General features: G+C 42.9%; 1 protein-coding gene across 4 annotated transcripts; it reads right to left on the bottom strand.

The window, feature by feature from the left end:
• Nucleotides 1-283: 283 nt before the first annotated feature.
• Nucleotides 284-11,794, bottom strand: TXNL1 (thioredoxin like 1). 4 transcript variants are annotated; one of them, XM_086629364.1, is made up of 9 exons: nucleotides 11,626-11,657; nucleotides 11,256-11,374; nucleotides 11,046-11,142; nucleotides 9,574-9,686; nucleotides 8,404-8,526; nucleotides 7,920-7,989; nucleotides 7,151-7,323; nucleotides 6,021-6,125; nucleotides 805-1,326 (listed from the first exon to the last, which is right to left on the bottom strand). In XM_086629364.1, exons 3-9 carry the CDS (start codon nucleotides 11,140-11,142, stop codon nucleotides 1,288-1,290), a joined length of 720 nt encoding a protein of 239 aa, XP_086485490.1. In that variant the 5' UTR covers nucleotides 11,256-11,374; nucleotides 11,626-11,657; the 3' UTR covers nucleotides 805-1,287. The 4 variants fall into 4 exon arrangements, with proteins under 4 accessions (XP_086485489.1, XP_086485490.1, XP_086485488.1 ...); XM_086629363.1 differs by lacking the exons at nucleotides 805-1,326; nucleotides 11,256-11,374 and adding an exon at nucleotides 284-540 and having other exon boundaries at nucleotides 9,574-9,747; nucleotides 11,626-11,794; XM_086629362.1 differs by lacking the exon at nucleotides 11,256-11,374 and having other exon boundaries at nucleotides 9,574-9,747; nucleotides 11,626-11,794.
• Between the last annotated feature and the right edge of the window lie 246 nt (nucleotides 11,795-12,040).

Below are 12,040 nucleotides of genomic sequence, written 5' to 3'. Positions count from 1 at the left end.
GAATTTCCAAAAGAAGGGAAGTTGCTACTATCTGAGAAGCACCTGTATTTTTTTTTTTGTAGGAACAACGATCCCAAGTTCCCTCCGTCTCAGGACAAAGCAGCTGGGATTTTGTTTTCAGCCAGCCTCTGAAGGCCATTCTGCGTTTTACTTCTGTTTGACATTTTCAACTCTCCGAAGGAACGCACGCTCCGTCACGTCTCCTGTTCCTAAAGATAAGCCAGTCGAGTTTTGAAGTTTGACCGGAACAGAGGGAAGAGCCACAGTCACCAGACTAACAAAATTCCACTTGGCAAAAGTACTGAGTTTTATTTACAAATACACGTAGGAGGATTACAAGAGAAACACGCTAAGGGAACTCTGTCTCCATAAAAGCAAGGATTTATTGGTAATGGCATTAAATGGAACAGATTGACAGTCTCTGGTTATGGTCAAGCAATTATCCAGGAGTTGGAGATAAAAGTGAAGATCTCTTTGATTGCAATAAGGCCTTCCAGTGTCTTCTGCGTCCTAGTGGCTCTCTCCTTTTTTGCCAACTACCTGATAAGAGAAAAAAAAAAACACCACAGAAACAACGTTTAACCCGCAAACATCCTTTTTCAAGTCAGTCTCAAACAAGTGCAACTGCGTTTGCAGCTCAATGCATTTAAGCATGCGTTAGGGTAGCACCTGCAGAAGCTGTGATTCCCTCTGAAAGGTTGAGAGGGATGCAAGGCCCACGAGAAACTTTGTCTTTAGTACTAATGCAGTCTTATTTTGGGAAGAATTAGAAGACAGGAACTGCAACAGAACAGACCAAATATGTCTGTTCTGTTTAAAAATCACGCTGAAAAATCTATGTTATATACCAAGTGTTCAACCTGAACACGCTACATAAAATATTACAGTGGGAAGAGACCCACTGGGTGCTCGTAGAAATAAATCTGTTCCTTTCCCTTGGCATCACGTTTACCTCCAAATGCAGTTCAAACCTATAAAGAAATCTGGAAGTCACCTCATTAGCAGTTATTCCTCGTTAAAACATTGTTCCTTACCAAGTCTCCTTCCAATCTCCAACTCTGCAAACTCCACTTGGAATCGGAGTCAGCTTAGTGCTTCCCTTTCCTGAAAAGATCCCCGCTGGCAGCAGACTCTGGCGAGTCGATGCGCCAGCCACCAGCAAGCACCACTCCAGCACCCTACGGACTGGTTTGGAGGGAGAGGAGCTCGTTGCCAAAGAGTATCCAGTCCCCTCCGTCAAGGTAACCGAGCACAAAAGCATCAGAGCAGAAGACGAGGCCATTTTAGTCACTTTCTGAAAACATTTGGACAGAATTCTAGCAGATCCTTGAAAAAAAAAAATCCATTTATCAGCCAAACCCAAATAAACAGAAAGTCAGTCTCCGAGTATAAGACTTCAAACTGCAGGAGGGACCGTGCACAAGGCACCAATTCCCGATTTATTCGTTCTGATTCTTCCTCTTTTTTCATTTGGGAAAAATCTTCCCTCCTGAAGTTTGACTCTCCAGCTGGTTTCGGTGAGCCAAGTTATCACTGTCACAAAGGAACTGAGATCTACTGGTGAAAAGTGCTTTTAAAGACCATTTTCACCTCCAAGGAACCCTTGACCAGGAGCGTTTACCAAGCTGCAAATTCAACCTAATGCTTAAAGTCAGGAAAATTCCAATCTGACAACATGAGGGGAAAAAAAGGAAAAAAATCAGAAGCCCAATCACTTGCATTAAGATCCAATTAATCAAGTTAAAAAAAATATATATAGTTAAACTTGTCAAGAAGCAGTATTTATTCTTTACGTGTTTCCAAAGCACCAAACTGTGTTCACACACAGATTAAGCAAAATTAAAAAAAAAAAAAGAAAAACCACAATTAAAAGATTAAAAATTAGATGTTAGCAAGTGTGGAACATCAATGAAAACTCTTGCTATACCAGTCGGAGGCAGAAAGCGACAACTGGCCCATGGGAATTATCTGTGGAAATCAATCACACCGATACGGCTGTTTTGTCACCACAGGCCAACGAACCCCCATCTTCTGACCATCCCACCCCACCTTCCCAAAAGCAAACAGGCTAGTTAAACTTCAACCAAACAATTGGCATTCTTCTTCTCACAAGTAGCTCCGTTTTCCTTCCTTTTACAGAAAAAAAACGCCATCTAGTGCATCCCAAGGTAGCGGCTTTTTTGGTTTTGTTGGTGTTGGAGAACCCTCATCAGGCCACACATGGACCAACACTCACCATCTCCTCACTGGGTCTTCCCTGAGCCAGTGCCACCAGAGGGACAGTAAAGAGTAGTACCTTGCAGCCCATTCTGGCTTGCCTTCTACTTAGTGAAGGGTCACGACAAAGAAGGACACCAAGATATCAAAAAAAGTTGGGTCTTAGAGGAGCATTTCACGAGCTGCATCTCAAACAGCTTTACGAGACTCAATATGGGCTGAAAAATCAGTCACAAAAATAATTCTTGAAAGCATGGTATGGTATGCCTTTAGAATGTCAAGTTCAGGGTAACAGTGGGATGGAAACGGGGAAGGCTGGAAGGTAAAGAAGAGGGTTTAAGGTAAGATTTGGAGCAGGGAGTGGAAGTGAAAGAAGAGCTGATGAGTCAGAAGGTAGAGAAGGCTCTTCCTGACAGTAGAAGTTGCAGAGAATCATAGAATGGTTAGGGCTGGAAGGGACCTTCAAAGGTCATCTAGTCCAACCCCCCTGCAAGGAACAGGGCCATCTCCAACTAGATCAGGTTGCTCAGGGCCTCGTCCAACCTGGCCTGGAACATCTCCAGGGATGGAGCATCCACCACCTCTCTGAGCAACCTGTTCCAGTGTTCTACAACTCTCATGGTAAAAAATTTTTTCCTAATATCCAACCTGAATCTACCTCCCTCTATTTTAAAACCATTACCCCTTGTCCTATCACAACAGGCCCTCCTGAACAGCCTCCCTCCATCTTTCTTGTAGGCCCCCTTGAGGTACTGGAAGACCGCTATAAGGTCACCCCGGAGCCTCCTCTTCTCCATAGGATGGAGAAACCTCATAGAATGGTTAGGGCTGGAAGGGACCTTCAAAGGTCATCTAGTCCAACCCCAAAAAAAGAAGGCGGCTCTTGTGTCAGTGCTGAGATTGTGGAAAGGGTGAAAGAGATGCCAGGTGAGCAGAGGGAGCAAGGAAGGGAGTAGTGCAAGACCATTTCAATCTTATTATTGCTTTTTAATTTCTTCTGCCTTTTAGTTCTTTAGAAATGGCAAGTTAAGCTGAAAAACAAACAAAACATTACAAGAAAAAAAAAAAGCAGCAAATAAGCAGTTCTGAGCAGAAAGCAAGCCTTCATTCAAGAGGGGACGGGAAAAATCCCATGCCTCAAGCTCAAACCTGAGCAGCAGGATGGTTCACTTCTGGTATTAACAAAAACGAACTATACTGGACATCAAAACCCTTTGATGGACATCAAAATCCAAGTCCCTGACAAGACTCACTGGAACCCACCTCAACTAAGCTACCAGTTGATGGTAAAAATCCCACAGAACCTGCACCTTTACATTTTTAGCTGTCTGCCCAAAGTCGTCCAACTAAGAAATGCCTCTGTGCACAGGAAAAATCTCAAATGAAGTCTACTACAGTCACTTGCACGATCAGTTATACCTTCAGTAGGACCTTGTGTGGCCAAGAAACATCTCTGGTCACCTTTACCGTCCCTCTGAAGACTTCCCTCCTCCCCAGAAGGCAAAAATCAAGTTGTGCAAGGAGCAGGATACACACAGCGTATCGAAACGAGTTTGAAAGCACCTTTTTCAACTAAAGGAAAACAAGGTTTCCCAGTTAATCTACAAACCTAAATATAATTCATGCCCAACGCAATATTAAGGTTTCAGAGCTGACAGGATCACTGGAAGAGAGGAAACAGAAGTTGAAATTCCTAAGAGCACTGCAGCTCTGCCAGACTCCACCATCCCATTTGTCACGATGAAATATTTTAATTTTTACATGTTCAGGAAGCAAAGTAGGAATATTACACAGTGTCAACAGAGTGTCAACCTGAATTGAGACTGGATTAGCCACTCCATGACCCAGAAACACCTGCTCCTCTATTTTGGGCCATTCTGACCAGCTCCTCAGCACCCTGAGGTCAGCAGCACCGCGCTAACACCGTGCCACTGTTTGCTGCACACCTAGTGGTGTAGGTTTGCACCCTCTCCCATTTCAAACTCTCCCTCCTTCCATCTAAATGGATGCCACAAGACACAAAGGCACACTCCTTGATGGTGCCACGACTGCCAACTTGAAGGAAACCAAACTGGTAACTGGTGTGGTGTTTACCAGGCCATACAGCAGCTTCCAAGCATCCGTACTGCATCCAGAACCGCGAGGTATCCGTAAATCCCCTGGAAATGCAGTGGAGGGCTGAGGTGCCTGCAGATCCACCCTATTTTTAATGCCTTTAGAGGGTTGTGTGAGGCTATGTGTGAATTAAAAAAAAAAAAACAAAATCCACTCCCCACACACACACTGACTGGAGCTCAGGTTTTTACAGCAGTTTCAGGCTAAGGCAGCACTTCAGTACTGTGTCCAAACTGACATTTTGTCCGTGCAACTTAAAAACTGTAGGAAACATGTTGTGGAGGCTCAACAACTAGTCTCAAACCCATGCAACATTCTAAAAAACCCAAACTGAATCGCTTTACCAAGCGCATCTCAACCAGGATTACCAATTTTTAAAAAATAAATCACTCCTTTAACAATCAGAAGGTCAGTTTTAAAAAGAGCACTTGTCCAAAACAAACTTTCGGTACTTTTGAAAGCGAAACCAACTTACAGAGTTTACGGAGAATTGAAAGTGAGACAGATCAAGTACCAAGTCAGAGTCACGTTTCCCTCCCAACACCACCAGAAATGCAGATTAACGGTGTTAAAATAGTAATTGCACAACTCATTGCAGGAGATGCCTCAATAGGTACTGACAAAAGAGCCATACAAAAAAAAAAAGCAAGCAGATTGTAAATCAATTAACCTATTTTGAGTTTGGGGATAATTGGAAGTGCTACACTAGGAAGGTCTAAAATTGACATCCAGTTAATTTTAGTACATTAGAACAACTTTTTCAATGACTTCAAGTTTCATTAAAAAGCAGCAAAACCTGTTAAACTCTATTTATTAACTCAATTATTACCTGCAGAGATATTGAGTTTCACATGTAGAAGTTAAGATGGAGTTAAACAGTATGTGACATGCTGGTGTGAGTGGTTTTAACCTTCTGAAGTTACAGGTTATTTGTGTAATAAATTCTGTAATGCTTTCAGTGTTACTGGTCACCTACGCAGTAGTTTGCAGGCAGGTGTTACAACAATATTTGCCCTTTTACAAAGGCTACTAAGTTTGAAAGCAGTTTATTTTAAAAAGACTTGTTACGTTTTGAAAAAGTCATTAGGTGGCTTTGAAGTCGCAATCCTTTCAAACCCATTTCACATTCCCTCCCAAAAAAAATAAATCAAGAATTGAGAGTGCCTTGCTGTTCAGCACTAGTGTGTCTAAAGTTATACTGCAACAAATTGTTTGCTTCATTTCCTTTTAAAAAGCAGATGTGTTTAGTACCAGACACCTTGTGACCAAATACTTTCCTGAATGCTGCTCAGTGAATAAAATCCTTCCAAGTAGAAGTCAAATCAATCACGAGGAGCCTGTTTAATTTGTACATGCCATTGCTTCTCTACTTCCAGAACACCCTTAGAAAGCAAGTTTCAAAATCCAGACACAAATCTCACAGTTATCAAACCAACATTGTAGTGTACCTAACTTGAGAGTCCCTGAAGTTTTCATATATACATCCTTATCAGTTATTTTTACAAAGTTGACAACCAAAAATTTGTCAGCAAGACCAAAGATGTGCAAGATAAAGCTACACGTTTTCTTCTGGATGCCAAAACTATCTCAAGTTGTGGAATTGCAGTAACAACCAAGTGTATTTGCTCCATCAACCCATTTCTGAGTAGGTTTAAAACATTCCAAAGTGCTTTTAAGAAAGGACTCACTCGCTTGAAGTCATTCATATTTGTTGCTTGGACTGGAGTTCCAATAAACGTGAAGTACGTAATTCTTGTTGTCTCTTCATCACCATGATTGGATTGGACAAACAACTAAAGAAAAAAAACAAACAAGAGCTAAGGTAAACTGAATTATCACACAAAAGTTGGGTGCCCAAGGTTATTGAACTAACCAAATTAACACTTTTTCCAGTTATAAAAGCCTCTAACCAACTGTAAGGCCATGTCTTTCCAAATGCAAAATTCAAGCCGTGAAAAGCATTTCCATAGAAGGGAATTCCGGGGTCGTACTGGAAAAAAATAGTTCAACGCAACACTGCAGGAGACAGATGATGATTCCAGCATCAATGCTGTCATCACACATATTGCACTAGAATCCAGGTTTTAAAACTGAGAAGAAACCACACCTGCACTCAAGAGTCAAAAATCCTACCTGAAATCTGTGGAAAGACTCTGACAGCCAGAGAATTAGAGAGCTCATTAAAAGACGAAAGTACTTTCTTTACCGCATTTAAAAACCCTCCCAGGGATGGAGGTTAAAGACATGGCAAGTGTTTCACTGGATAGTCGGGGAAATCTGTCATTTCTGCCATCAGATTACTGAGAAACTGGATTCCTTGTCTCCTCAAAGCTTCAAAGGAACAAGATGCCTTCCAAGAAGGTCAGTCAGTAAGAAGGCAAGTTATGTTAAACAGCACACTAGCTCATCAAGAGGTGAAAGCCAACCTCACGTCTCGCACCAGGTCAGAAGAACATGGCCTTGTCTCACCTTCACTGCCTGAAATACTCGTAGCGTGAAAGAGGGGAGATTTAGATTGGATCTAAGAAATAAATTTTCCACTCAGAGGGTGGTGAGGCACTGGAACAGGTTGCCCAGAGAAGCTGGGGCTGCCCCATCCCTGGAAGTGTTCAAGGCCAGGCTGGATGAGGCTTTGGGCAACCTGGTATAGTGGAGGGTGTCCCTGCCCACAGCAGGGGGGTTGGAACTGGATGGTCTTTGAGGTCCCTTCCAACCCAAACCCTTCTGCGATTTGCAATGAAATCCACAAACGTGCACAGCTTTAAAAGCCCATGAAGTTTCCGGCCTGCACAGACTTCAGAACAGAAACTTTACTTACAGTCACACTGTTAACGTTCTGAAATTTTACGTAGCGAAGCTGGACAATGCCATCTTCTTTAATATCATCTGGTGTCAGCTCCAGGGCTTGAGTTGGTTCACTTCTTTCCGCTTCCTCAAAATCCATAGATCGAGGAAGGTTGATAAAGATTTTGATGTACTTTGGACCTTGCCCTGTGTTAAAAATACAGGAGAGGTATTTCTTTGTTGAAATATATTTTCAAAATGCTGCTTGAGAAGCCCTCACTTATCACAGTCTCTAGATAAAGCATGAGCTTCTGTAGTTCTACCTGCCAGCCCTACACCACCACCCTGGATACTGAAGGACATCCAAAGTCAAATTACTTGCCTACGTGTCCCAGAGAATTCTACAGGAAAAAAATCCAACAAAAAGTCTAAAAATTTAGTTTTGCTGTATCACAGAACACCTGAACACTTTATGTCATTTGATAAGGTAAACTGAGTCACCCTAAAAGCTAAGCTATGACTTTCAGCAGCTTTCACATTAATTCTTGAGTTAAACCTAAGTTTGTATCAAACTGTAGTAAATATTTGTATTTGTGACACACCAAACACCCCTACACAAGGTCAGTGAAAAAGGAGTGAGATCATTTGTTACGTAATTCATTTACAATAAGCTTACCGAAGCTCCTGTGGGATTCTCAGAAGGTAGAAGGTTCCAGGAACAACAGCATCATTTTTAGAAAATTCAGCTAAACATGAGCAAGGCTTTGGTTTCAAAGATATGATTAAAGAGAAACTTCACTCACCATTATCTGGCCCCTGAAGTTTCATAGAATAAAGCTTGACAGGCTGACTAAACGCTACGGTAATAAGCAGCTGTGGAAAAAAAAAAAATAAAGTTACTCTTAAAAACTCTTTTCTTCATTCTCAGAAACAAACATAGCACAATAATTAACCAGAACCAAGTCTGTGAAATAAAATTAAGTAGTTACCTTCGCAATATTCTACGCGTGCACTAGTCTGCCACTTGAAAATATTCAGCAAATGCTACTCCACTTGGAGTTTTTTCCATACATAAAGGGATGTGAGACTGGAAATGCTACTACGACCCTTGTATACCAATTTTACTTACATTCTACTACCATCTCCCACTCTTTCTTACACTACCATAACGACACAAAGCAGACTTAAAAAACGCTTGCAGACCAAACCATCTGTCCTGGTTTCAGCTGGGAAAGCTGGAAACGACACCATCATTGAAAATATCTCACTTAAAAATATCTACTGTACCTGCTCGTCACAGTCCGACTCCAAGTAGGTAGAGTCTTTACGTAAACAGTTATCAAACCCGTGCTCATCACTCTCATTCAGACATTCACAGCCGGCTTTGTTGATAAATGGCATTAAATCCATCTGAAAGCGAAAGCAAGAGCATCGCTGAGTGCACAATCTGGGATTAGTAAGCATTGGAATGAGTGAAATTCTTCACCCAACAGGTTAAAATAACCCAGCACGCAGAAAACCTCAGGGGTTTGTATCAAGAGGCATCACGAGCAAAAACTCCCAACGCTACAGTACTCAGGTGTGTCCTCCAGAACTGAAAATTTTCCCCCTCCTGTTCAAATCCCACACCCCTGGAACACGTGCTTGGTGTTCTGAAAACAAGAACTTGGGCACAGGGAGAAATTTCAGATACATTTTTGGTAAACAAGGCTACAGCATCATAAGTCACACCACGACGCAGACAAACTGACGTTAGATTGGAGCTACGACGGACTTAACAGGAAAGAAAAGACAAACAGGAATGGGCCTCCCCAAAAATATACTATATATTGCAGAAAAAACTAGAAGACTACCCCTTGCCCCACAGTTCCACAGAGGATTTCACCATGATTATAAATCAAGAGTGCAATGTGTGCTGGGGTCTACCAAGAATCCAAGCGACCTGCACCCCTGAAGTTTAATTAAACAAGAAAAATTCAGCTGGATTTGCACCCTGCTTATGTTTGCCTCATTGGATATGGCTGGCTATGAACTTAAAACATCCAGCCTCCCAAAAAAACCTCATTTGGTATTTAACAACATAAAAATAATGTTCTGAGAGCACCCATGTTTTTAAGGTGGTTGCTTCCTTATTGAAGTTCTGGCCAAAAATTCAAGCATCCCTACAGAGTTTTTATTTAACTAGAAGACACAGGCAAATCATGCAATGATAAAAAAAAAATCTTAAAAATAAGATCAATTTTTTAAATTCTTTGAAAAAGTTTAAAACTCAAGTTTTAGTCATGAGAGATGTTGATGCAAGGTTTAAAAATTATTCCGTCTGAGAACATACATAGAGAATTTTTTTTTCTTTTCTACAAACCACTAAAAGGTTACAAGTTATTTCCTTAGTCTACAGGATTTGGGAATATCTCATCAGCAAGTTATGCAAAAAAATAAAACTTAAGAGGTGCATACATATCCTTTTGGGATATCTGTATCTTCGCTGTTTCCAGGATCGTTCTCCAGGTGCTGTTTAATTTTTTCTTCCAAACCTACAGCATCTGCTCCCTGATATTGGTCGATCCGCACTTTGTTCCGGAAAAAGAGAAAGGTTGGTGTTGCTGATATATTATTGGTAGCAGCTGTTCCCTAGAATGCATAAATCAGTTACAAAGTGTTACCTAACAGAGCATCACCAATATCAGAAACATCAGCCTTCTCCATCGAGATAAGAACACAAGCACTAATCAAGCCACACCACCTCAAACCTTACAAACAACATTTGTTACTTTATAAACAAGCAACAATTTTAAATTCATTTCAATTTTTCAGGCCCTCCTAAACCTTTATAGATTTGGGCACTCTTTGAACGGACTTCACATTGTCAGGAGATTTGTTGATGCACCATAAAAATCCTTTTACTCACTTGCTCTCAAAAGTGGAGGACAGCTTAATTTAACACTTTTATTTCACAAGCTTTCTTCACACCTGCGTTCCTTCCCCCTCCCAAGCCACACTCATGCACGCTCAGGAATTGCTGCCTGCTGCTGTAGGTGGTGAATTCAATTTGATTTCTACCTATATTCACACTGTTATGCACCCACAGCAGTTTTTCCCAATCTTCCCATAATTTAGTGTCATTTGCAAACACTGTTACCACTTTTCCATTCATCTCTCTCCGTTACAACTTGTAGTCATTCCAGACACTTCCTTTCAACATTTCATTGTTCATTTTCGTTAACGACCCTTAAGTCAATCAATAGCTCAGCTGCAACATTGTTGGCTGTTCAAAACAGTCGAGTAGTACTCGAGAGGAATCTAGTCCCACTAATCGTATCTGTTTATTGCATTTATGGTTTTGCTCGAGAATTATGCCAATATTTCTTTGGAAAGACTTAATCTTTTTTATTCATACTGGTGCCATCTTCCATGTTTCATGGTGTTATCTAAATGGCACAAGCAGCAGGAACTGTTCAACTGTCTGCAAAATGAAGGATATCACAACTGCAAGAATACTTTTAGAAATAAGTGTTCTATGTTCACAGCAGATTTAGATTGAATATAAGGAAGAAATTTTTAACTCAGAGGGTGGTGAGGCACTGGCACAGGTTGCCCAGAGAAGCTGTGGATGCCCCATCCCTGGAAGTGTTCAAGGCCACGTTGGATGAGGCTTTGGGCAACCTGGTGTAGTGGAGGGTGTCCCTGCCCATGGCAGGAGGGTTGGAACTGGATGGTCTTGGAGGTCCCTTCCAACCCAACCACTCTGTGATTCTATATCCTAATTTTGGAGAATTTCACAACACAGCTATTTGTGATTCACCAAATGCATGAACAGCCACAGGATACTACTCTTAGTATACTGCCTGAACAGTTTTTCTCCCAGTTTCCCACTCACTACATTATCTGCTCTTTCTCTTACAACTGAAAATATGTTTTTTAATACCAACCTGGCATTGATGCACGTCTACTTCCAAAAAAGTCGCCTGGGGGTATTTGTTGCTCAGAGCATTGAAAGCTGGGGCTATCCTCAAACAAGGGCCACATCTGTGAAAATAAAACACATTAAGCTCAATCTTTTTTTTTTGACAAAAAAAAGGCAGATTAGCCCCAAACCATGAGCACATTCACGTTCTGACACGTAAAAACAACCCTCCTACCTGGCTGGCAGACGGCGAGCAATCCTGGTGACACAATTAAGAACGACATTTAGAAACACACCACGAAGGGCTAACTCTGGCTTCCTCAGACAGTTTCAATGCCACAGGATTAGCTTCACCTATTAATTAATGCTATTAATTAATGCTAACTCCATTTTTTTCCACCTAACGCGTTCAGCTCCAGCATCTTTCACCACAAGGCAAAATCCTGCTAGCTAAAGACACAAAAGGGAGGGACGAGGCCGCCTCAGAGGGCCTAGGGGCAGGAGTGGCGGGGGGAAGCGTCCCGGGGCGGCGACCGCCGCCCCGGGACGCTCCCCCACCACCACCCCTGCCCGCCGTGACAGGAACCGGGAGGCCCCTCACTCACCCCCGCATGGTGAACTTCACCACAGCCAGGCGGGAACCGGCAGCGCTGAGCTCAGGCTGGAACTCGGTATCGTTGGCGATCACCTTCACGCCCACCATCCTCGGCGGGAGGCCGCGCTGAGGGGCGGCGGGAGCGGCCTCGTTATCTGCAGCGTCACGGCGGGAACGGCGGGGCGGGAGCGCCCGGCATGCACCGCTCGGCGCAGCGCGCATGCGCGCCCGCCGCCGTGGCAGCTTCTCGCGAGAGCTGGCCGCCATTTTGAGGGAGGGCAGTGAAGGGAGCGAGGGAGAAGCCGCCGCCGGCCATTTTAGTTAAGGGCAGCGCGGGGGGTTGTGGGAGGGAGGCGCGCCATTTTGGCCGCGGGCGGGCAGGGCGGGCGGCGCCTGAGGAAGAAGAGGGTGGTTGTGGCAGCGCC

This window comes from Tauraco erythrolophus, chromosome Z (genome assembly GCF_009769465.1).
Source record: "Tauraco erythrolophus isolate bTauEry1 chromosome Z, bTauEry1.pri, whole genome shotgun sequence".
NCBI classification, from domain to species: domain Eukaryota; kingdom Metazoa; phylum Chordata; class Aves; order Musophagiformes; family Musophagidae; genus Tauraco; species Tauraco erythrolophus.
The sequence above is the reverse complement of the archived record's forward strand: the minus strand, read 5'-3'. Positions and strand labels throughout refer to the sequence as shown.